We start from the raw sequence: 25,670 nt of genomic DNA on the forward strand, positions 1-25,670 counted from the left end.
CTCGTCCCTGCCTCCCTAACCTGTTCTTCCTCCCACCTATCCCCTCCTCCCACCTCAAGCCGCACCTCCATCTCCTACCGACCAACCTCATCCCGCCCCCTTGACCTGTCCGTCCTCCCTGGACTGACCTATCCCCTTCCTAACTCCCTACCTACACTCACCTTTACTGGCTCCATCCCCGCCTCTTCGACCTGTTTGTTTCCTCTCCACCTATCCTCTCCTCTATCCCTCTTCTATCCGCCTCCCACTCTCTCCCTATTTATTTCAAAACCCCCTTCCCCTCCCCCTTTTCTGATGAAGGGTCTAGGCCCGAAACGTCAGCCTCTCTGCTCCTATGATGCTGCTTGGCCTGCTGTGCTCATCCAGCCCTGTACCATGTACCCAGATAGAATGCTTTCTGTGATGCATCTGTAAAATTTGGTGAGATCCCTTGGAGGAGCGTAACACTGACCCCACCCCATCGCCAGTCAATCTGGGGACAAAGCCTCAGGAGGCAGGCGGGATTCAGGCAAGTGGCAGACTTTTATTCAAACAACAACCGGTTAATGCAGGGAGAGGGCCAAACACCTTCCCCGAATCTGGCCTCGGAGTGAGAACCCAGTTGTTCTCTTAAACTTTAGCTCAGAAGAGAAATCAATGACACATTCTGATTTTTACAGTGAAGTACAGCATTTTTAAACATTTGTGTTACAGTAACCACCCACAGCGTGGTCACTGTCCTTCCCCCTTATTCAGTACACCCAATCAATAATGGGTATTCATTGAGACAGTCCCAGGTTCCCATGATCTCATAGTGATTAAAAGACGTTATTATCTCCAGAACTTGAGATCTTTCTATGCATCTTATTAATTAGTATTCCAAAGCTACTGGTTATATGCCTTTGGTCTGTCCCATGTATTGTATTCTATGTGGTATCTCTATCAAATTCAGTTATTTCTCTTAGTATTGGGACAGTGGAAAATATATGTATTAAAATACAAAAGATAGTTGGTTTTAACTAACCTCTATAAAATTTGTAACATTAATTTCTGTTATAAATTGTAAAGTTATACGGCCACGTATACTGTTAACACTTTGTGATTAGTAAGTTGTGAACCATCTATTTTTTTCACGGAGTAAAGATGAGTAAAGCGTTTCCCAAGACTAATTAACTTTCACATCTAGATTTAAATGTTTTTCCCCTAATGCTTCTATTATACTTTGGTTATACATGTATCAATATGTGTTGAAATCGATCCCTGTGATTATCTGAAGAATCTTTAACGAGAACCTATTTCTTAATATTGTGAATAACCTCAAAAGAAACAACTAAATACTACAAAATAACTTGCAGTTATTTTCATAACTACTTTAAGAGTTAAGTTGGCTGGTTCATGGGCTGAGATTTACAGCCCTTGTTCTAACTGGTGCTTTTCACTTCATGAGACAGAAACCTTTCATTAAATGAGACTGGAATCAATCACTTGTCAATCCTTTAGTTTGATAAGAGGATGCCTGTCTCGGATGGTTGCTTGCACAGCCTCCCATTCACCTTGGTATAACCCTGTTCAAAAAGGTACCCTTGTGTTTCACTTGAATGCTAGAGCAAGCTGTTTTATTCTGTTTTTCTCTTGTCAGCCATTTTGTCTTTCAAACATGGACTGCCCTGACAGTCATTGTGAAAATGCCAAATTTCCTAACCGTCCCATGGGAGAAAGGATGTTGTTGTGCCTTCTTGACCATCACATCTTCATGGGAGATCCAGGACAGATTATTGGTTATTCTCACTCCTTGGAACTTGACGCTGTCGACCCTCTCCGCCTCAGCTCCATTGATGTAGACACAGGCGTGTCCTCGTCTTTTCCTTCTGAAGTCAATGATCAGTTCTTTTGTTTGGTTGAGATATAAAAGAGATTTTTATCATTACACCACGATATCAAGCAATCTTCCCTGTATTCTGACTCATCGTTGTTTGATATCCAGCCTACAATAGTGGTATCATTAGCAAACTTGTTGATGGCGTTCATATGAAATTTGGATATTCAGTCGAGAGTGTACAGGGAGGTACAGTGATGGGCTGAGTATGCATCCTTGTGGGGCACTAGTGTATTGTGGAGGAGGTGCTATTGTCTATCTTCACTGATTGCAGTCTGTGGGTCAGGAGAGATCTGGTGGAGCAGAGACCGGTGTCTCGGAGTTTTGAGATTAGTCTAGAAAGGATTATGGTGTTGAGGGCGAAACTGTGGTTGATGATTAAGAGCCTGACATGGGTGTCCTTTCTTGTCCAGATGTAAGGTTAGTGAAATGGTGTCCGCTGTGGACCTGTTTTGCCAATAGGCAAATTGCAGAGGATTGAGGCAGGATGGGAGGCTAGAGTTTATGTGGGCTATGACTAATGTTTTGCGGCACTTAATAAATTTTGGAGGTCAGAGTCACCAAGCGGTAGTTGTTGAGGCACATTGCATGTTTTCTCCTTGGTACTGAGATGATGGTGGTCTTCTTGAAGCAGGTGGGGATTTCAGATTGTTGCAGGGAGAGGTTAAAGATGTCAGCGAATATTTCCGCCAGCTGCCCCTCACAGGATCTGAGCGCACAGCCGGGGACTCCGTCTGGCCCAATCGCTTTCCTCGGGTTTACTCTCTAGAAGGCCGATCTGACATCTGCACCAGTAACAAAGGGAATGGTGCATCCAGGGCTGTCTGGGTGGGTGATAGCGCACACTGGCATTCTGCTCAAACCAAGCATAAAGAGCATTGAGCATATCAGGGAGGGATGTGTTTTTGTCCACTATTTTGTTCTGCTTCATTGGGTCTCCTGTTATGTCATGTAGGCCTTGCCACAGGCAGTAGGTGTCCATGTGGTTAGTTTGGGCCTCTAATGTGGTCTGGTGCAGCCTCTGGGCACCTTTAATGGCTTTGCAGAGGTCATATCTGGATTTCCTGTATAGGTCTGAGTCATCTGACTTGAATGCCGCACACCTGATCTTTAGTAAGCAGTGGATTTCCCAGTTCATCAAAAGTTTCCAACTGGGGAACACCCGGATTGACTTCTTTGGCATGCAGTCTTCTATGCACTTGCTAGTGAAGTCCACGATGGTGGTGATGTACTTGTCTGAGTTGTCCGTTGAATTCTTGCATATATGTTCCAGTCCACTGATTCCAAGCAGTCCCGGAGAAGCTCTTCCACTGTACTACTTTCTGTGATGGATCCTCTCGTTTCAACTTCTTGTAAGATAGGAGGAGGAACACAGCATTGCGATCGGATTTTCCAAAGTGTAGATGGAGTATGAAGCAGTAGGCATCTTTGATGGTTGTGTAGCAGTGGTCCAAGATGTTTGGTCCTCTGATGGGGCAGCTGATGTGATGGTGATATTTTGGTAGCACCATGTTGAGGTTGGCCTGATTGAACTTACTGGCCATGACGAACAAGACCTCGGGGAATTTCATCTCCAGAGCATTTTTAGCCATGCAAATTTCATCCGGAGCGTTCCTCACTTTCGCCTGAGCTAGACTGTCAGGATGGCAGAGATGAATTCGTGCGAAAGGTAGTAGAGACATCATTTCACTAAGATATTCTAGGACTGGGGAGCAGTAGCTTGCCAGGGTCGCCATATCGGAGCACCAGGAGGTGATTAATACTCGGGTTTGGATTTTGTAGGATCTTCAGACCTGTAAGTAGATTTAAGAGGACATTATTTGTAGTTTTTACATTTTCTAGATTCACTGTAATAATTCACCAAGGCTCCTCCAACACCCCTTCCAAAACCATGACCTCTACCACCTAGAAAGACAAGGCAGCAGATGTGTGGGATCAACACCCAGTGCAGGTTCCCCTCTGAGCAACACACCATTCTGTCTTGGAACTGTGTCATTTTCCTTCAAAGTTGCTGAGTCAAAATCCTGGAATTCCTTCCTAACAGCACAGTGGGTGCCCCTACTTCTCAAGGGCTGCAAAGGTTCAAGAAGGCAGATCACCACAACAGTTTCAGCTCAATTAGGAATGGATAATAAGTTCTGTACCAGCTAACAATACCTACATCCCATGAACAAAGAAAAAAATTAGTAATGTCAGAAATTCAGTGCAGTGGGTGAAGGTGCTACTGCTTTTTGTTTGTTTACATCCAAATATTTGCGTGTAGGAAGATGAGACAGTAGAAAGTTAGTCATTAGTGTGTGGAGAAAGAAGAAAAAAAACTTCCAACTGACTGAAAACAAGATATAAACAATTTACACGAACAACTTGTAGGAATGCTCTTAAGTCCGAACTGCAGTGCATGAGAGTTTGTGAATACAAATACTATCCTGAAGGATTACGTTGTGGATAGACGCCACCAACTCAAATCTTTCAGGAATAGAACTGAAATGTGAGCTGGAGATATCCTGATGGAAGAGAAGGAGGAGCAGTACCCGAACAATTGTTTTCTTCCTTCACACCTCATGGAAAGATACAGGTTCAGAATTGAGTTGGTATGATGAGTAGTGTATAGATCAAGTAGAATCAGTTGAGAGAGAAAATGAACAAAAAACAGTATAACACAGGAACAGGCCCTTCAGCCCACCAGCCTTGTGCTGCTACGTGAAGCCTTTCTAAACTAAAAGCCTTTGCCTCTGTGGTCCATAGACCTCTACTCATTGCCTATTCATGTATCTGTCGAGATGCCTCAAACATTGCTATCACATCTGCTTCTACCACCTCCTGTGGCAGCCCATTCCAGACACTTACCACCATGTGTAACAAAAAAAAAATTGCTTTCCACATCGCCTTTCCCCCTCTTTCCTTAAAGCCATGTCTGCTAGGAATTGACATTTCTACAAAGACCCCAACTATCCATGCCTCTCAATTTTGTAAAGCAAATAAAACTGCTCCAATTCGGCAAGTACTTGCTGCTTGTGAAGGGAAGTATGAAGGTTGTTAAAGGGCAACCAGAATTCAGGAGACTGTCTAAGAAAGAAGGGAGGCATAACATTATTGTTCAGGGATTCAACAGTTAGGAGAAATAGTTATCAGCCTTTCATACAGAGTTGTGAGTATGCGTGGTTTGTTGCCTTTTGATGCCATTATGTAGAACATCTAAAAGCAGCTTGAAAGGAAATGGGAGAGAGGAGTGCATGGGGTGGGATTGTCATGTTTTGATCTATGATGGGACCTGTGCCATAGGGACAAGGTTCTGTTTGGAATGTATCAACAATTAGCAGTTAACGTGAAGGGCAGGACCCTGAGGCTACATTCTGAAATATTAACCAAGCCAAATGCAAATTGGCACAGGATTAAACAGATTAGAGAAGTGAGTGTAGGACTGATGGAGTGGTGGAAGAACAAGGAGTTCTATATCATGAGACATTAGCAGCAGTACTGTGACCAGACGAAATTGTACCATTGGGATGGTGTCTACTTGAACAGGCATGGACCAGGCCCTAGTGGAAAGTATAATTGATTTGATCGCATGAACTTAAAACTCGTACGACAGTAGCAATAGTCAAGGTGGGCATAGGGGCGTAGAAGGGTTTATATGGAAAAGGTAATTCTGAAACAAACTAAAGCAAAGAAAGTGGAATAATTGTCAGCAATTGGGCTTTAAGTACTGAACACAGATAAAGGAAAATTAAAGATGAGACCTGAGAAATCCAGTGAGACAAGAAGAAAATGTGGGTAATGTGGACTATTTTGGATGTATGGTCTTCATACAAATGCATGGAATGTAATGAACTTCCACTTTAAAGATTTGACATGCTAGACATTATAGAGAAGTGGCTAGAAGACAATCTAAATATACCAGCCTATCAGGTGCACAGGAAATCAAGAAAAATTGGAGTGTTAGGGGATTAAACTCAGTAGTTTATAATGAAGTGGTAGCTTGTGTAAAAACAGTGAGTAGGCAAACATTGTCAGGAAGACAATGTTTTAAATGGGCTTTTTATCTTTTGTATAGATTGGGATGAGTGAAAATAAAAAAAGAGTGAATTTCTTGTGTCCAAAATGGTTTTCTACAACAGAATGGCTTTGAGTCGATAGGAGGCAGCCCATATTAGAATCAGTATTGAATAATGAGACATGTTTAATTAACAGTTTAATGATGAAGAACATTTACCAAGTCATGATCAGTATATGGTCCAGTTCAATGTTATGGTTTGAAGGGAGAAACGTGAAACTGCTACTAGGATTGATTTATGTAAGGCTGATTTCAATGCATTGAGAAGATGCTATTCAAAGTAAACTAAATTAATCTATTTATTAATGAAATAACAGTATATGGGAGTTAGGTGTTCAAATAACAATTTAATGTACAGATGAGTTAATACACAAAGACTGATGCTTCTATTTGTCAAACAAGATAGCCATGGATGACTAGAGGTAAGAGATGACAAAACTAGAAAAACAAAAAAGCATTCAGAAAAATAGCACATATCATGGCAAATGGGAGAGGTGAAAGGCAGTAATGGGTGTTAAAGCAGGTAATAAGAGCTTTAAAAAAAATAAAAAGGATCTTGCAAAATATATTAAAATGAATACAAACAACTTTTGCAACAGTATCAAAGACTTGTGTTCTAGAACTTGCTGCTCCACTAGTCAAGCTTTTCCAGTACAACAATGGGGAAAATTGCCCAGGTACATCCTATTACACAAAAAAAGGACAAAGCCAACCGAGCCAGTCACCGTCCCATCAGTTTACTCTGGATCATTGGTAAAGTGAAGGGTGTGATCAAGCAGCACTTGTTCAGCAATAAAGTACACATTGAACCTAAACTGGGCATCAATCAGATCCACTCTGCTCCTGATCTCATTAAAACCTTGATTCAAACTTGGACAAAAGAGCTGAATTCCAGAGGTGAATTGAGTGTGACGGCCTTTGACGTCAAGGCCATGTTCAACGGTGTAGCATTTAGGAGCCTCAGCAAAACTGAGTCAATGGGAATTGGGGAGCAGACTCTCTGCTAGTTGCAGTCATACCTGGCACATGGGTGTGGTTGTTCGAGATCATTCATCTTACCTCCAGGACATCTCTGCAGGGGTTCCTCAGAGTAGGGGCTTTGCCCCAACCATCTTTAGCTGTATCATCAATGTTCTTCCCTCCATCATAAGGTCAGAAGTAGGAATGTTTGCCAATGATTACACAATGTTCAGCACCATTTGCAACTCCTGATATACTGAAGCAGTCCGTATTCAAATGCAACAAGATCTGGACAATATTCAGGCTTAGGCTGGCAAGTGGCAGTTAATGTTCATGTCACACAAATGCCAGGCAATGACCATCTCCAATAAGAGACGATCTAACCACTGTCCCTTGACATTCAGGATGTTACCATCACTGAATCCCCCATTATCAACATCCTGGGTAGCTATTGACCAGAAGCTCAGCTGGACTCACCATGTAAATACATTGGCTACAAAAGCAGGTCAGAGGCTAGAAATATAGCAGCAAGTAACTCCACCTGACCCCAAAACTTGTTCACCATTTACAAGGCACAAGTCAGGAATGTGATGTCATACTTCCTAGTTGCCTGGATGGTGCAGCTCCAACAATACTAAAGAAGCATGACATCAACCAGTACAAACCAAGCTGCTTGATTGGCACCACATCCACAAGCATTCACTCTCTACCACCTACATTCTGTAGAAGCAGTGTGTAATATCAACAAGATTCACTGCAGAAATTCACCAAATGTCCTTCGACAGCACCTTCCGAACTCTTGACCACTTCTACCTAGCATGACGAGGGCAGCAGATACACAAGAACACCACCACCTGCAAGTTGCCTCTAAGCCGCTCACCACCCTGACTTGGAAATATATTGCCATTTCTAGGTCAAAATCCTGGAATTCCCTCCCTAAGAGTATTGTGGATCTATCTACAGCACATGGACTGCAGCAATTTAAGAAGGCAGCTCACCAGCACCACCACCACAAGGGTAACTAGGGCAAGGCAATAAATGCTGGCCAGCCAGCGACACCCATGTTCCCCCAAGTTAATTAAAAATAAACTAAAAGAAGTGATTAAAAGCAATGTGGAATATTGAGTCTTAGTCCTTTACAGGACCAGAAGAGACCATTTGGCCCATTAAATCAATGCCAGCTCTTGGCCAGGTAATTCAATAAGACACTCTCTCCTGCTTGACCTCAGCATCCCAGCAGGTTTATTTCCCTTGAGTGGTCATCCAATTTCCTTTTGAAATCACTTTTTGTTTCCACTTCCACCATCCTAGTGGGTGAAATATTCCAGGTGATTACTTGCCCATTCGCTACATCAATGTTTCCACAGAATCCCTACAGTGTGGAAACAGGCCCTTCGGCCCAACAAGTCCACATCGACCCTCAGAACATCCCACCCAGACTCATTCCCCAAACCCACCTAATCTACACATCCCTGAACACTATGGGCAATTTAGCATGGCCAATCCACCTAGCCTGCACATCTTTGGACTGTGGGTGGAAACCAGAGCACCCAGAGGAAACCCATGCAGACACGGGGAGAACATGCAAACTCCACACAGACAGTTGCCCGAGGGGGAAATCGAACCCAGGCCCCTGGCGCTGAGAAGCAGCAGTGCTAACCACTGAGCCACCATACCACCCTTCTTCCATACATTCTTCATGCATCCTCTGCCCAAACCTGTGCCCCCTAGTCTCTCAGTCATCAATAAGTTGAAACAGTTTTTAGTCACCTGCCTTACTTAAATCTATCATAATCTTGCATATCTCTACCAAATCACCCCCCAGTACCTTTTTCTCTTAAAAAACAGCAACCCCAGTCCTTCCAATGTAACCCTATAATTAAAGCCCTCTGCCTCAGAACCATTCTAATGAATCTCCTCTGTACTGTCAACCATCTTTGTATCCTTCCTAAACTATGATGATTAGACCTTAACACAATATGTCAGTTGCTACGGAACCTTATGAAAGTTCAATATGACTTTCTTGCTTTTGTACTCCACACTTCATTAATGAAGCATAAAGTCACAGGTGCTTTACCAGCCATTCCCTCAATTTATCCTGCCACCTTCAAATATCAATGCACATTCAATAACCCCTGCCCACCATGAGATTCTTCTGTTTTTGCACAAACTGGAACAAGTACCATTTTGTCTGCATTGCCTCTGCCAAAATGCATCACCTCTCAATTCTCTGAATTAAGTTCCACCTGCTCATATTAAGTTCCATATTTATCCATTCTGCTCATCTGTCTGTATCCTGTTACTGGTCATTTATAACATCCTCATTGTTTGCTATTTATCCAAATTGGTATCACCATGTTTTAAAAACTTACTCCACATTAGAAGAACCAATTAATTTATATATAATAAAAAAAGTATTCCCAGAACTGATGATTGGGAATCATTACCATCCTGTCACCTCCAAGCTTTAGAATAACCATTTACCAGGCTCACTGCTTCTGCTGTTAAGCTGATTTTTATTTTCAACCAGTTGGACACTGATGCTTCTAAGCTACAACCTCAGTGCTGTTAATCAGCCTGTTATGTGGTACTTTTTCATTAATTGACCACTTAATACTATGGGCAGGCTTGACCAATTTCTTCTCTGATGTTGGTAAATTTAGCATGGGGGCAAGTTTGGCAGGGTAGGTACCAAGAACACCCATGGCATGGTGCCCAATTTGTATACCCCTTTTGTTTGCCAACCCATCTGTGGGAGCATGTTAAAAACCAGCGCAGTACCTCGGCAAAATTAGTATAAGCAAAATAACAGTAATAGAGAAATAAATGACAACAAATAGCACCAATTCGGCCTGTATTCCCCGGAGTTTCAAAGATTCTCACAAAGTGTTCTCACTGAAACTTACAAAATACTTAAAGGCATAGACAGGGTAAATGCAGGTAAGATATTTCCCCTGGCAGGGGAGTCTTAAACCAGGGGAAATAATTTTAAAATGTGGGATGCCATTTAGAATCAAGACAAGTGGAAATTCTTATATGCAGAGGGTTGGAAATCTTTGGAATTCTCCACCTCAGACAGTAGAAACTCATTCTTTGAGTATATTTAAAGTAGAGATGGACAGATTTCTGATTGCCAATGGTGGAAGGACTTAATGGGGATACTGAGAGTAAAACATGTTGCTGTTTAATCAGTCATGCTTGCGTTAAGTGATGGAGCAGATTTGACAGGCTAAATCCACATGGCCAATATTTTCATGCCATGATTTTAAAAGAAATAGGTGGTAGCATTGCAGATGTCTGATCTCTAATATTCCAGTTCTTCAGATTTGGGAACTTTTCCTTTTGATTAGAAAGTTATGAATGTCACTTTGCTGTTTAGAGATAGTGAAACCAGAGAATTACAGACCAGTTAACCTAACATCTATTGTCATGAAATAGCTAGAGTCCATAAGTAAGGTTGGATGATGGAGCACCTTGTAGGTTTTGCGCTAATCAGAGAGAGGCAGCTTGGGACTGTGAGGAACGGATTATGATTGATGAATCTGGTAGAATCTTTTTGAGAATGTGACAAAAGAAGCGATAGCGACATGAGAAAAATCTTTTTTACACAATGAGTGGTTAGGATTTGAAATGCACTACTTGGAGCATGTGAAGGGAAGTTCAATCAAAGCATTCAAGAGGAAATTGGATTACTATCTGAAAAGGAAGTGTGTGCTAAGGGAGGGTGGCACTAGGTGAATTATTTATTTGAAAAGTTAGCACAGTTGTGAAATGATAAATAGCCTCATATGCAGTAATAAGTTGGTGATGTTAAATCTTTGAAAATTTACAGAACTGTTTTGGCAAATATTTCCATTGTCTTGCAACTGTGCTCAGAGTTATTATTAAACTTCCCAGAGACCCAGCTTAGTATATAGGAAGGTAGTGAAGCACATTGCTCTTCCAAGGAATTAATAGCAAAATCTCTGACCTAAAAGGAACATCTTTACCTAATTCTGTATCAGTTTGATTCAGCTGAAATACTAACCTAATATAACATTTTGACTCGCATCAAGATTCCCATAAGTAGCAAATGCTGAGACAATACAGCCAAAGATGTACTTTTGAAATGTCACTGTTATAATCTTCTGCAGTCCCACAACATTCAAAATATCCCTGCTCCTCTGAAGTTGGCCTCTTGAACATCCCTCTTTTTAACTCCTCTACGATTGCCGACCAGACCAGTAGTTGTTAAGTACTGAAGTTACCATCCTACACTTTTTGACCTCTCTTTCTACCTTTTAGAAGTTCCTTAAAACCCACTTAAAGGTAACTTTCTTTTACTTTTACATGATGTAATTGTCATTGGCAAGACCAGCATTTGTTGCTTATTCCTAACAGTGGTCAAGAAGTTGGTGCTGCCTAGATATCATCTCACGATACTCTGCCTAATTATGCTATACAACAACTCCTGTGATGTTTTATTCTATTAAAGGTGCTCTATATATCTAAGTTGTTGTGATTTTAATCAGTAATAATGAGCTAGGATAGCTACAGGGTAGCACAGAATGTATTTCTTAAAACTATGCAGACATCCTTAGTTAATTTATGAAATCTCAATGCACAAATGTGAGTAATATGATCCTATGACACAGATGCATCATCTTCACAACTATCAGTGGAACAAAAATTTATGCTCACTCAATGTATCCATTATGTGTCAGTTCTTTAGTATGTTGCTCTGGCTGAACTGTTATGCTGTGTAATATCCTGAGAGTTTCGGTACATTATTGTGTGTAGTACTTCTGGAGATTGTACCGCCGCTCCGAACACATCAATAGAATGAAGTCAGACACTCCTTCCTGTTGCTTGCCTGTAATAACATTATAAATTTTCTCAAAGATAGGGTCCACTGAGAAACTCAATTTGTAATATCAGCCTTTTTTAAAAAAAGTTATTTCACAACTGTTTTTATTAAAATTATGCAATAGAACAATGAAAAATCAAATTGTTCATTCAGTTTCAATATTCTTATACTTTCCTTTCCGTTTTTAGAGGAATTTACATCAAAAAGTGTTAAGAAATTAATGTAGAACTGCTTATTAACGTTGCACTACTTTCTGCTGCTCCTTTTCCTACCTTTCCCTTTTTCTTACCCTGCCTTAAAAGCTTCAATAGTGACTGTTATACGCCTGGTTAATGATGCAGTTGACACAATTGAGAATGAAGGTATTTAACCTGTTAATTGTTCTCCTTGCGTTTGTTATGAAAATATGATGCTTGGAATTAAAAAATTTCCCTCACTTTGAAAGACACTGCATGTTGTTTTATGTAGGTGACATTAGTTAAAATATTAACTGTCATATAAGCTTATTTTTGTAGAATTTATTTACTTGATTAAACAGCATAAGCAATTAACTGACTTACTAAATTTCTGTGGTCTCAAAATTACAGTGTGTATCGTGAGCAAAACTATTGGGAAGGTTGAAGCCATCCGTTAGGAATATAGGTTCTAACCATGAATTGAGACTTCATCCTCCTTCCTGGCATCTAATAGAAAGCTGAAACCGTTACCTCAAATCCCTGAGCAGAGCTACCAACCTCATATCTTGTCCTCCACTAAAGCCATCTACTTTCATCCCCATAGCTTTGCCCGTGTGTACCTCTGCCTCAGCCTATTTGTTGTTCAAACCCTAAGTCATTGTCATAGAACCCCTACAGTGTGGAAACGGGCCAACAAGTCCACACCATGTTTCAGCGCATCCCACCCAGACCCAATCCTCATAACCCACATGAACACTACGGGCAATTTAGCATGGCCAATCCACCTAACCTGCACATCTTTGGACTGTTGGAGGAAACCAGACCACCCGGAGGAAACCCACGCAGACGTGGGGAGAATGTGCAAACTCCACACAGACACTCGCCTGAGGGTAGAATCGAACTCAGGTCCCTGGTGCTGCGAGGCAGCAGTGCTAACCACTGAGCCACCATTCTGCCCCTCTAAAATAAACTTGTACCAATGATTTCCTGGTTGGTGTTTTACATTCCACTCCTTGTAAAACTAAAATCTAAAACTATGTTGCCATCATGTCAATGTGCAGTAGGTTCCATTCACTCATCACTCCTGTATTTGCAAATCTACAATGACTTGCTAATGTCTAGCAATTTTATGATATTGATGTTTCCATGGTCACACTCAAGGTCCTCATGGCCTCTTAACTCCATAGCTCTGTCACCTCTGTCAACCCTTTGTGAGACCTAGGTGCTCCTCCAAATAAAGCATGTTGCACACCCCAATGTTCATCACTCCACCATCAGTGACCATGCCTTGCATTGCTTTGACTCTGAATCCTTATGTTCTCTAAATCTCTACAGTGTTCAGCTTCTTTTACTGCCTTAAAAATCACATTTTTTAATCAATGGTTCGTAAAAGAACCTTCTTATATATCTCCTTCTGTGCCACAGTGCTTTTATCTGGAACTTTGGAAAGATTTATAATGTTACATACAAATAAGTTCTGTAGATGTTTTCATATGAAGTTATTTTGTCCATAGTATTAGCTCATTTATTGTTGCATATTGTTTATTGTTAAAGTACAATAAAATATTTTTTTCAAAGAATATGTTAGGCATCTATATTCTATTTCCAGCAATTTTCATAGATTGCCATGTTTGAGATAGGCCAAGGCACAATTCCAGGAGGTTACCTCATTCACTGCTAACAAGGACCTGACCTATCTGATCTTTGTGTAACTTTAAGTAATCTCAGCATACTCTTGATTGAATTTATAGCAGGAATATGGTAGAATAGAGAAGTAATCAAGAAGAATTATTAAAACCTTCTCCAAGCTCTGTGACAAAACATGAGAATTCTGACTCTCAGCAAGACAGCTGACGGAATTAATGGAACAAAGTCTGAGTTTCATCACAAAGAAATAACTGGAGGGATACTTATCACATGATGCAATTCTAAAAAAGTACAAAGGAGGCTAAATTACAATGATCAAATTTAAGTGGAAATAAAATATCAATTATATTTCTGACAGTTTAACCTCTTTTGAAATGACATTTTGATGTATTTTCTAAAACAAACCCAGAACAGTTTAGAGACAACCTTGCTTCATTCTAACATATACCAGTATGGAAATGTGTTTACTTATAATTTTGGGCAACATTATTGTTTAAATTAATCATTTCGCGAATGTGTATCTGAAAATCATAGCGTGGAGGCAAACAAATTAATTTTGGGTTTCTTTAATCCACCAAATTTGATTAAATAAAGAAAAAAACAAATTCCAGTTTAACCTTTGAAGAAATTAAAACATCAGTCAAATTAGTCAAAACACAAACTATTTGGAAACACATTTGTACTGAAACCTATGTTAGATTGGTACTGAGATAACAAGGTGTAGAGCTGGATGAACACAGCATCATAGGAGCAGGAGGGCTGACGTTTCGGGCCTAGACCCTTCATCAGAAATGTGTTCGTCCAGCTCTACACCTTGTTATCTCAGATTCTCCAGCATCTGCAGTTCCTACTATCTTAGATTGGTACTGCTTTTTTTTAGGTAGTGCATTTTATACTAATGTTCATGAATTGTGGTCGCAGTGAAATGACATCAAGACTCCTTTGTTTGTTCTGAATCATATCAAACGGAATTCTAATATGTACAAATATGTACAATTAATTATTGCAACATCTGGTGAAGATGTGATATATTGATATGAATCAATAAATATTGTACTAACTGCAATCTGTATTAAATAGTTTCTTTCTTTGTAGATTTAAAACAGAAAATGACAAATGCAGACCATTTAATGGATCTAAGATTTAATATTTATTTGAGAGGAGTTTTGAATCCAAAAGAATGGGACTGTCCTTTTTGCTGCTGGGCTAGATGTATAACCAATACTTTATAGAAATGTTTAAACCTATGTCAGTAATATATATGCCCTATCTGAACTAATATACTTAAGATATGTTTTTAACCATTCACTCATTTTCACTTTCCACCTGACAGTGTCCCTTGCCGAGGAGGGGCAGAACTACAACAGAGGTGACTCCTGAACACTTCCGATCTGCTTTTTAATGCTATCCCAAGATCTTGTATTTTAAAGTAGCATTTGCCTCACTTGTTTTTGAACTCAATTCCCTACTACACATGCATGTAATAGAGCTGCAAGGGTTACAATGATTTCTAACCCGAGCAGAATAATCTGCAAGGGCATGGATTTACGTTTGAATACTGTGTTGTTTCCGTTGACCTTCAGGCTGAACTCATTTTGTTAGAATAATGAATTTCAACCTTTAGTAATTAATTTAAATTGGTGAATAGTTGTTCAGCATGAACAAGCTGACCATAATATTGAAAGGCATTAAAATATTAAGTATTTGTTATCATGCTTATTAGGAATGAATAAGGCATAGTTTAACTGAAAAGCATCATTCAACAATTTGCTGGTTCAGCTGTATTTTATCAATGCACAGTTTTTATTGTATGATTGACTGGCTTTCAATATGCATGCTGATTTTTAGTTGGCCTTTGCATGACTTTGACATCCTATTTCATGTTAAGTCTGTTGGTGTGGGTTTGATCAATGAATGCTATTACATATTAAGCAACAGATACGTATATTTACTTTTATGCATAGCTCTGTGTGTATATTTTTAACAATTAGAACTCTTTAAATTTATACAATGGCTACAGAGCTTGTACTAATTGAAATTGAACTTGAACAAATTAAGAAAAGTTGTAATACGGAGCATTATCTTTCACTGCCAAAAGATAAAACTGGTTGGACACTCAAGAACATTATACATGTCAAGTAATAAATCACAAAATTATTTGAAATATTCTGATCTCTGAATAAGGATGTGCACGGTTTAATTGAAACCAAAATGTTCTAGTTTAAGGACTACGTGTAATATATATTAACTACGAATAATCAAAAAGTCAATCAAATTTCATTTGGTACACTTCATAGAAGAAACACATTCATTAGCAGCACTGTCGCTCAATAATTAAATGTCTTGGAATGGCAGAACAAAAGGGTCATCCATTGATAACTTTTTCTTGAGCTAGTTGTAATAATAGAAATGTTATAGTCATTCTTTTCTATTACAGCATATCATTGGGATACCTCAGACTGGATGCCAAGCACTCGACTACCAAATATTGAAGAAGTACCACATTATGAAGCAGCAGATACTGCCCCTGTGCATCATGAGAATACGCGATCATTAGACGCTGACTACTACCTCGGTGGATATGACATAGACAGTGACTTTCCACCTCCTCAAGATGAGGAATTCCTGGGCCAGGATCAACTTCCTCCTCCCTTGCCAGAGGATTACCAGGATCAATACGAGATCATCCAGTCACCCCAGACCACATCCACATTGAACGCTTTAAACTCCAATGGCAGAAGACCACACTTCCATCCCAGCCAGTACCTTCCGCCTCACCAGTTGCCTGCAGGAGAGCCTGTTGGTATCCAGGATGAGACTGGCTATGGTGCATTCCCTGCAGGTTCAAACCAAGACTTGGATAAAGTGATTAGGGACAATATATCAATGCCCGTACTTGCATCAACAAATGCATCATCTTCAGATATGTCGATGAGCTGTGGTTTTGATGATTCTGAAGTAGTGATGAGTGACTACGAGAGTGATGATGAACTTAATTTTGATAATATTCATATCTCTTTTGTAGAATCTCAATATCAGACACAGGTGTGACAACTACATGGGCCACTTCAGAGCTAAAAATGAACAATTTAGCTACACTGGAAGTAAAGAGATGCAGTTGCAGGAAGATGAAGAGCTTTCCATTACTCATTTGCATCCGCATGGAACTGATGAACAAAGTAAATTAGAATGAGTTGCTTTCTGCTAATTGGGTACAAATTTCACGACATAATACCCACAAAATACTCCTTCCAATATATCTACAAATAAGATTTCTTTTCATGAATGAGTTTCATTTATTTGTAATAGTCATGTTATGGTTTCAAGCTAAGTCACTATTGGAGTTGTAAGTGCAGAAAAGAATCCTGGATGATATTTTAACATATTGTTCCTGTGGAAACTCATTTGATACTGTTAGGTTAAGTGATTTTCTGATGCTATAAAATACTAATCAACAGTAATAGTCTATGTAAGCATTCCCCAATGCAGTGCTTAAGAGACAAAGTAACTAGTAATGGCACTTTCGGGAAATAATATAAATTAAATTTACTGGACTCCTAACACATATTGCTATAGTCTAGTAGTATACTAGCAAGGCATCAGTTGTCTAGGAGAAGGGCAGTACATATTTAGCAATCCATCTTGCATAATTTAATTCTGACTGTTCACTTCCTTGCTGGTTACAGTATCAATCATATTTGCGCACAGTCCTGAAGTAATTGACTCACTGCAGTAAGGTTAAAGCAGTGAAATGAAGTAGAATAGTAACCACTTAAAAAAAAAAAGCCAACCCAAAATACCTAACCAAAATAAAGCTCGCACCTCTTCTCTGCTCTTACAAATTATCTAATTGCTATAGCATTTCTACCATGTTGTATTCCTATATCAAAGCACATAGAATGTAACATGAGAAATCAATCTGCTAAGTACACTTGCAAATACAGTGGAGTCAAGTTATTTAAATGTTAAAACAAGTATGAAGGGAAATGGGAATGTCAATTCATATGTGAATAAATAGAATTGCACTGCTGGCTAGAATTGATGTATATTTGGAATTAAAAATGCATTTTTATTGATCTTGTCTAAGGAGCTATTTGACAAGCTCATGTGTTTTGACAATGAGAAAGGTGCACTGTGAGATGTATTTGCTTAATGTAAAGGTCTTGCAACAAAACCTTTGGAATTAAATATACAAGCCACTTTTGTACTTTTGAGTTTTTACATAATGATAAGGTCAGACATATTAATGCAGGATTCCATCCTTACAAGTAATATCTGCTGTAATCATATAATCTTCGGTTGTCCTGAAAATTCAGTAGCCTACAAAGTAACTTTTCAAAGTCATGTGATTGGAAATATAAATTTTAAATCTTGCAAATATTTCAAACTCAGATTAGGCCAGAATTTAGGTTGGTAAATTTTAAATTCACTTTCTGAAATTTCTAAACAGTAATGAATGTATTTCTATTACAAATTATTTTACTTGCACATTATGCAAAGCTTTTTGCAATTTAATAATTGATTCAATTATGCTTTTGGCCTGTGAGAAAGGTCAATGATTCCCCATACAGTATTATCTCTGGTAATACAGGGTTAATCAGTTTTGTGAAAGCATACTTATACATGCAGTGAAAAGAATTTGCACGTAGATTAACAGCTGGAATTTAATTCTGATCTAGCCTAAGTCACACAAGTTGCTTATTGGGGAACTTTGATCTGATTCAGTCCAGTTTCTACAAGTTGCGCTTTCCACATTAGCCTGCTTTTAAGTTCATAACTTGAATAAAATGTGAAGAATTTCTATTTTTTCATCCATCTTTAGAGTCTGGCAAAAGCTAACCTGTCATGGATATCCCATAATAGGTTTACATCTCAACTGTTCTTCATTCATTTATATGTAAATTATCTTAAGTAGCTGTGGGTCTATGAAACTTATTTTAGAAAATTGTGAAATTTGATACACCTATAGATTTATAAGCTTTTGTAGTATTACATGGTCGTCATGTTGTGTATTATTTTTACTTGCTATTAACAGGCTTTGTAAAGATGTAAGTTTATGTGTTTAAAAAGTTTGTACAAAGTGTACATAGATATAGATTGGGTTGTTTAAATTTTGCAAGCATTTGTAGATATTTGTAGATAATGTGTTCTGGGATGCCTTGAATTTCTTTTTCTGATAAAGGTGTATTATCAATCCAAAGCAGAGATTGATTAACATTGTTGGACTATATCTAAAGAAGAAAAAGTATCAAATGGTTCAACAAAATCCAATCACTTCATTTTGATAACCCAAATACTAATTTTACTGTTGCTGAAGATTATCAATGAGGTAAAACAAAATAGACTTCAAATAATGTCTTGCAATAAACTCAGCAAGTCCAGTTTTTCTTGAATTTTGAGGTCGCACAAGACAATGTTCTAAGGGTTGTGTTTTTGATAGCTACTGTGAATAAGCCAAGTCATTGTCAAAACATGGCTAAATAGCGCAAAAGAACAAGTTTTTTCCGTGTTAACAAAAGGAAAACAGATGTCAGCAGAACTTGATCCGTTTCGATGATCAGCTGTGTAATCAGTGTTGTTGGCAGTATTAAAAAAAAGTGTAGTACTTTATGATGACTCAATTGTTGTCCATTGTACAAATTGATTTTTAACTGCCTCTACATTTCTTAAGTGGATGTAACAATAAATTGTGTTTTTAATTAGTTAAAATTTGAGTCTCCTCCAATATGTATGCTGTTTTCTTAACTCATCATATATAACATGTACCACACAAACTTTTCATTGAACTAAGCCTTTGCACTGTTTAATTATCAATGATGTTTTGGGGAATGGGTGTAAATAACCTTCAGATCCCATCACAAGAATCTTTCCATTCAGCATCACAAGGAATAGTCAAGCTTGAAAACCACTCACTTTCCTCCTTTGGAAAAAGGTATAATGTTGAACCTAATTCCAGGCAAGCAACTGAGGTTAGAAATTGAGGATTGTTTGGCTGGCAAGATTAGCATTGGGAGGAGACCTAAGTATTGTAATGTGCTACCCCTACGTTGAGAGTGGTGTACCTTTCGATCACTTTGCACTAAGAAAGAGATAGATTGGATTTAGATCAGAAGAGCTATTGCTTACATTTCCACTTTTTTACATCAAATTCTCAATTTGGAATTTAACAGATGTTGGGGACCTTGATAACATAAATCATTATGGTAATAGACATCTATTTGATTTGAGGCTTTGTGTAGCCATGATCAACTTAAATTACTATTTAAAATGTCCCCACTACATTTAACTTAGTAACTTCTATGATTTCCCAACAAAAACATTCATTAGCAACATTTCTAGGTACTGATTGAAAATGTGCAATTTCATAATGACTTTAGAAAAGTAATACCCACAACTCATCATCACCTTCAAGAAATAGACTGTTGATACGAGTGAAAAATGTCAAATTAAGTCATAAGCATAGTTTTGGTGAAGGAACCTAGCCCATCAACAGATAAAAATAGACTTGAAGCAAGATAGCATATCATAGATAAAGTCAATTTGGAAGAATGTCCATGAATTAAAGAGAAGCTCAACAGTACATAGAGTCAATATGACAAGTGAGGGCATTAGCCCATTACATCTATCCCTGCTCCCTGTGGAAGGATCCAATCAGTCCCATTCCCCTGCTCTGTCTGTGCCTCTCTAAGTTTATTTGTCTTCACTTCCATCAAGGGCAGAGTGTTCCAGGTCATTACCATTCACTGTGCAAAACCATTCTTCTTTACATTCCTCTCTGCATCTTTTGACCAAAACTTTAAATCTGTATCTGCTAGTGTTTTTACCATTGCTCAATGAAACAGGGTTCCTTTGCATAGCATCTCTAAATCTGCTATAAGCTTGTACAGTTTTGCAGTCATAGTCATACAACACAGAAACAGACCCTTCAATCCAACCAGTCAAATGCAACCATTCTGATAAATTTCCCCTACACTCTTTCAAGGACACTCACATCCTTCTTGAAGTATGGTCACCAGAATTGGATGCAATACTCTGGTTTTGGCCTGGCCAAGTTTACCATGACTTCTGTGCTTTTATAGTCAATGCCTCTGAAACAAAGCCCAAAATCCCAAATGCTTTAGTACCTGCTCTCTCAATATGTCATGCTACCTTCAAAGATTCCACTGATTCTGTACACACTATGTTACTTACACTATATTGCCTTCCCCTAGCCCTTCTGCCAAAATGCATCAATTCACACTTCTTTATTGAATTCCATCTGCCACTTTAGTGCACATTCTGACAGTCCATCCAATTTTATTGTGTACAATTTTGGTCCCTTACTTGGGAGGGATGTGGTTGCATTGGAGGCAGTTTAGAGGAGGCTCACAAGCATGATTCCAAGCATGAGAGGTTTGTCTTATAAAGAGAGATCATGCAGTTTAGGCCCCTCTGGAGTTCAGAAGAATGAGAGGAGTTGTAATAACATGCTACTAAGGATTGACAAAGGAGACATAGAAAGGGTGTTTCCTCATGGGGCAATCGAGAAGGAGAGGTCACAGTTTTAGGATAAGGGTTTACAGATGTAAAATAGAGATTAAGAGAAATTACTTCTCTCAAAGGGTCATGAATCCAGAATTCAGTACTCTAAAGTGAGGTCAATGCTGGGACATTGAATATATTTTGAGGAGGAGATAAACAGATTTTTAATTAACAATGGCTTGAAGAATGGGCAGGTAAATGAAGTTGAGGCCGAGATGAAATTAGCCATGATCGTATCAAATGGTGGAGCAAGCTTGAAGGGCTGAACTGCCTACTTCTCTTCTTAGTTCTTATGTTCTTTTGTATTCATTTGGTACCATCCTTATTGTATACCAGTTCTTCTGGTTTGGTACCATAACAATTGCACTCTGTATTCCATTGTGCAAGTTATGTATATAAATCAGTAAGGCAACGGACCTAGCAATGAAACTTGGTGATCACATTTGCCTATGAGCCTCATATCTAGAAAAAACATTTACTGTATTTGCATGATTCTGCTGTTCCATGAACCTCAATTTTGTTAAGCAGCAGTTTATGTTGTACATGTTCAAACACATACTTAAAATCTGTACAGACACTATCCATTGTATTCCTTTCATTAGCCATTGCTTTTGCTTTGCCAAAATATTCAATTGGTCAAACATGATCTACCTTTCCGTGTTGGTTATCCTTTGTGATCAGGTGGCCAGAAGCAGAAAAAGCTACAAGACTACAATTAAGAGCTACAATAAACATGCTGGGAGCTTTGGTCAAGCTAGTTTAAACTCTGACTGCAGTTAAAACTGCAGCCAGGACATGTTGTGACCTGTCCTGTAAGCCGTGACCTGCAGTTTCATGTGTTAACCAAATAAGGGAGGTGTCGTAATGGTCTGCTAGACATGCTGGCACCATTTTACTTTACATGGCACATAGAATGTGACCTCTCAGCCACAGCCTCCAACCTCATCGTTCCCCAACCCCGCACCACCCGCTTCTATCTCCTTCCCAAAATCCACAAACCTGACTGCCCTGGTCCACCCATTGTCTCCACCTGCTCCTGCCCCACCAAACTTATCTCCACCTATCTCGACTCCATTTTCTCCCGCTTGGTCCAGGAACTCCCTACCTACGTCTGTGACACCACCCACGCCCTCCACCTCATCCAGAACTTCCAATTCCCCAGTCCCCAACACCTCATCTTTACATGGACATCCAGTCCCTATACAACTGCATTCCCCATACAGATGACCTAAAGGCCCTCTGCTTCTTCCTGTCCTGCAGGCCTGACCAGTCCCCCTCCACTGACACCCTCATCCGCTTAGCCGAACTCATCCTCACCCTCAACAACTTCTCTTTCAATTCCTCCCACTTCCTACAGACAAAGGGGGTGGCCATGGGTACCCGCATGGGCCCAAGCTATGCCTGCCTCTTTGTAGGTTACGTGGAACAATCCCTCTTCCGTACCTACACCGGCCCTAAACCCCACCTCTTCCTCCGTTACATTGATAACTGTATCGGCGCCGCCTCGTGCTCCCACGAGGAGCTTGAACAGTTCATCCACTTCACCAACACCTTCCATCCCAACCTTAAGTTCACATAGACCATCTCTGATACCTCTCTCTCCTTTCTGGACCTCTCTGTTTCCATCTCTAGCAACCACCTGGAAACCGATATCCATTTCAAGCCCACTGACTCCCACAGCTACCTAGAATACACCTCCTCTCACCCACCTTCCTGCAAAAATGCCATCCCCTATTCCCAATTCCTTCGCCTCCGCCGCATCTGCTCCAAGGATGAGGCATTCCACTCCCATACACCTCAGATGTCCTTGTTTATCAAGGACCGCAGCTTCCCCCACTCAGTGGTCGAGAACGCCCTCGACCGTGTCTCCCGCATTTCCCGCAACTCATCCCTCACACCCCGTCCCCGCAATAACAACCAAGACAGAATCCCCCTCGTCCTCACGTACCACCCCACCAACCTCCGGATCCAACGCATCATCTTCCGACACTTCCGCCATCTGCAATCCGACCCCACCACCAAAGACATTTTTCTCTCCCCACCCTTATCTGCTTTCCGGAGGGACCACTCTCTCCGTGACTCCCTTGTCCGCTCCACACTCCCCTCCAGCCCCACCACACCTGGCACTTTTCCCTGCAACTGCAGGAAGTGCTACACCTGTCCCCACACCTCCCCCCTCACCCCCATCCCAGGCCCCAAGAAGACTTTCCACATCAAGCAGATGTTCACCTGCACATCTGCTAATGTGGTATACTGTATCCACTGTTCCCATTGTGGCCTCCTCTACATCGGGGAAACCAAGCGGAGGCTTGGGGACCGCTTTGCAGAACACCTACGCTCGGTTTGTACTAAACAACTGCACCTCCCAGTCGCGAACCATTTCAACTCCCCCTCCCATTCCTCAGACGACACGTCCATCCTGGGCCTCCTGCAATGCCACAACAATGCCACCCGAAGGTTGCAGGAACAGCAACTCATATTCCACTTAGGAACCCTGCAACCCAATGGTATCAATGTGGACTTCACAAGCTTCAAAATCTCCCCTCCCCCTACCACATCCCAAAACCAGCGCAGCTCGTCCCTGCCTCCCTAACCTGTCCTTCCTCCCACCTATCCCCTTCTCCCACCTCAAGCCCCCCCCCCATCTCCTACCTACTAACCTCATCCCGCCCCCTTGACTTGTCCGTCCTCCCTGGACTGACCTATCTCCTCTCTAACTCCCCACCTACACTCACCTTTACTGGCTCCATCCCCGCCTCTTTGACCTTTCTGTCTCCTCTCCACCTATCTTCTCCTCTATCCATCTTCTGTCCGCCTCCCCCTCTCTCCCTATTTATTTCAGAACTGCCTTCCCCTCCCCCATTTCTGAAGAAGGGTCTCGGCCCAAAACGTCAGCCTTCCTACTCCTCTGATGCTGCTTGGCCTGCTGTGTTCATCCAGTTCTACACCTTGTTATCTCTTTAACATAGAATGTGGCAGTTTATGACATAGTATAAACATTTGGGAGTTGTTTACCACTAACCTCCATTGGCTGGAATCAAAAATTATGATCAGGTTTGATCAATTCATTGGCTGAGTGCCACAGAAGTTTCTGGAAGGATGAACACATATTGGATAAACGTTAACAGAGCAAAAGATTTTTCCAGAGTGAGCTATCAAGACCGACATTTGAGAAGCACATTATCTTCAGAGAAGACAAAGAACCACGAGGCAAGATCTACGTCGAGAGCAAATGTTGGTCACTTCATTCAAATTGGAGTAATATTTATTTCAAGTCAAACTTACAGAGTTAAAGTTAGAATTAAATGTTTGTTAAGTTTAAGCAAGGTAAAGCGAAGTTCAATGAAGTGAGTTAAATTTGAAGTTAAGTTCAATGAAGTAAGAAATAAATGTTGTGAAATTTTTTTTATATTGACTATGTAAAGAGTTAAATGAAGAAGGGTTTGTTTAATTAAAGTCCGAGTTGACTCCTCGTCTTTTGTCTGTCACACGAGAAGAATACCTGGGTATAAGGTTCGAGTGTTCCTTAATTAACTCAAGTCTCTAACTGCTTATTGATTTCTTTTCACTGGTTATTATTTCCACATCTGAATTGTCAATCATATTTAAGTAAAGGTAAAATGACTATAGTACCAGAGGATCGTAGAGTTGCTTTCATTGGAGAGAGAGGGAAACCTAACTGTTGGCAAATTTAACTTGAGGGTCACTACACCTCCGGTAAGGGGTAAGGTTGGAAAAGTGGAATCTTCATGGTGACCTCAGTTGGTGCAGGAATTGCGCTTGTGTGGTTGGTGTCACTCTGTATTGCAAACCAGTCAGTGGAAGTCCCGCCTTCTTGACCTTGCCCCTCACCTGAGGTGCAGTGATCTTCAAGGTTAAACTCATCACCGTTCATATTTCTCAATGAGACAGCAGCCCTTTTCAGTGACAAGCTGTAGTAACTAAGAATATTCTTTCATAATTTCTAAAATAAATGTTTCATTTGACACTTTCTGACAGTCTACCACTCCCGTCAAATCCAGGGAAGATTGGAAGATTATGACAAATCCTTCTGCTATGTTTACTTCCATTTCCTTTCACAACCTGTGCTACAAGCTTTTGAACCAGGTGACTTATCTACTCTCAGCAGATCAACCTTTTCCAGTGCATTCTGTCAATCAAATTTCATTACATTCATAGCCTTTGCACAGAAATTAGGAGTTGTCGTCATTCAGCCCTTTGAAGTAGCTCTGCTATTCAACATGATCGTGTTTGATCATCCAGTGTGGTACTCTGTTCCTACTTTCTTCCTGTATCTTTTGATCCCTTTAATATGAAGATCTATACTTCTCCTTGAAGTAGCAGAGAGTTCCACAGGCTCACCATTCTCTGGGTGAAGAAATTTCTCCTCACCTCTGTCCTAAATGACCTACTGCATTTCATTAGGTTGTGACCCCAGATTCTGAACTGCCCAGTCATCAGAGACATCTTCCTCATTTACCCTGTCTAGTCCTGTTAGAATTTTATAAGTTTCTATGTCATAATCCCCCTCATCTCTAAATGCTAGTGAATGTAATCTTAACTAATCCAGCATCTCTTCACACATCAGTCTGCCATCCCAGGAATCAGTCT

The 25,670-nt window shown here is 40.1% G+C and overlaps 1 protein-coding gene across 5 annotated transcripts in view; it reads left to right on the top strand.

The window, feature by feature from the left end:
- The window catches only part of fat3a (FAT atypical cadherin 3a), a 689,153-nt gene extending 669,912 nt beyond the window's left edge, over positions 1 to 19,241 (top strand). For 4 of the 5 annotated variants that reach the window (XM_048598158.1, XM_048598159.1, XM_048598161.1 and 1 more), the window contains 2 exons: positions 14,872 to 14,907; positions 15,976 to 19,241. In XM_048598158.1, the coding sequence (XP_048454115.1) occupies positions 14,872 to 14,907; positions 15,976 to 16,589 (650 nt within the window). In that variant the 3' untranslated portion in view covers positions 16,590 to 19,241. The remainder of the gene's footprint in view (positions 1 to 14,871; positions 14,908 to 15,975) is intronic. The other variant, XM_048598163.1, reaches the window with a different exon arrangement.
- The last annotated feature ends 6,429 nt before the right edge of the window (positions 19,242 to 25,670 follow it).

Source organism: Rhincodon typus, chromosome 6 (assembly GCF_021869965.1).
Source record: "Rhincodon typus isolate 14 chromosome 6, sRhiTyp1.1, whole genome shotgun sequence".
NCBI lineage: Eukaryota > Metazoa > Chordata > Chondrichthyes > Orectolobiformes > Rhincodontidae > Rhincodon > Rhincodon typus.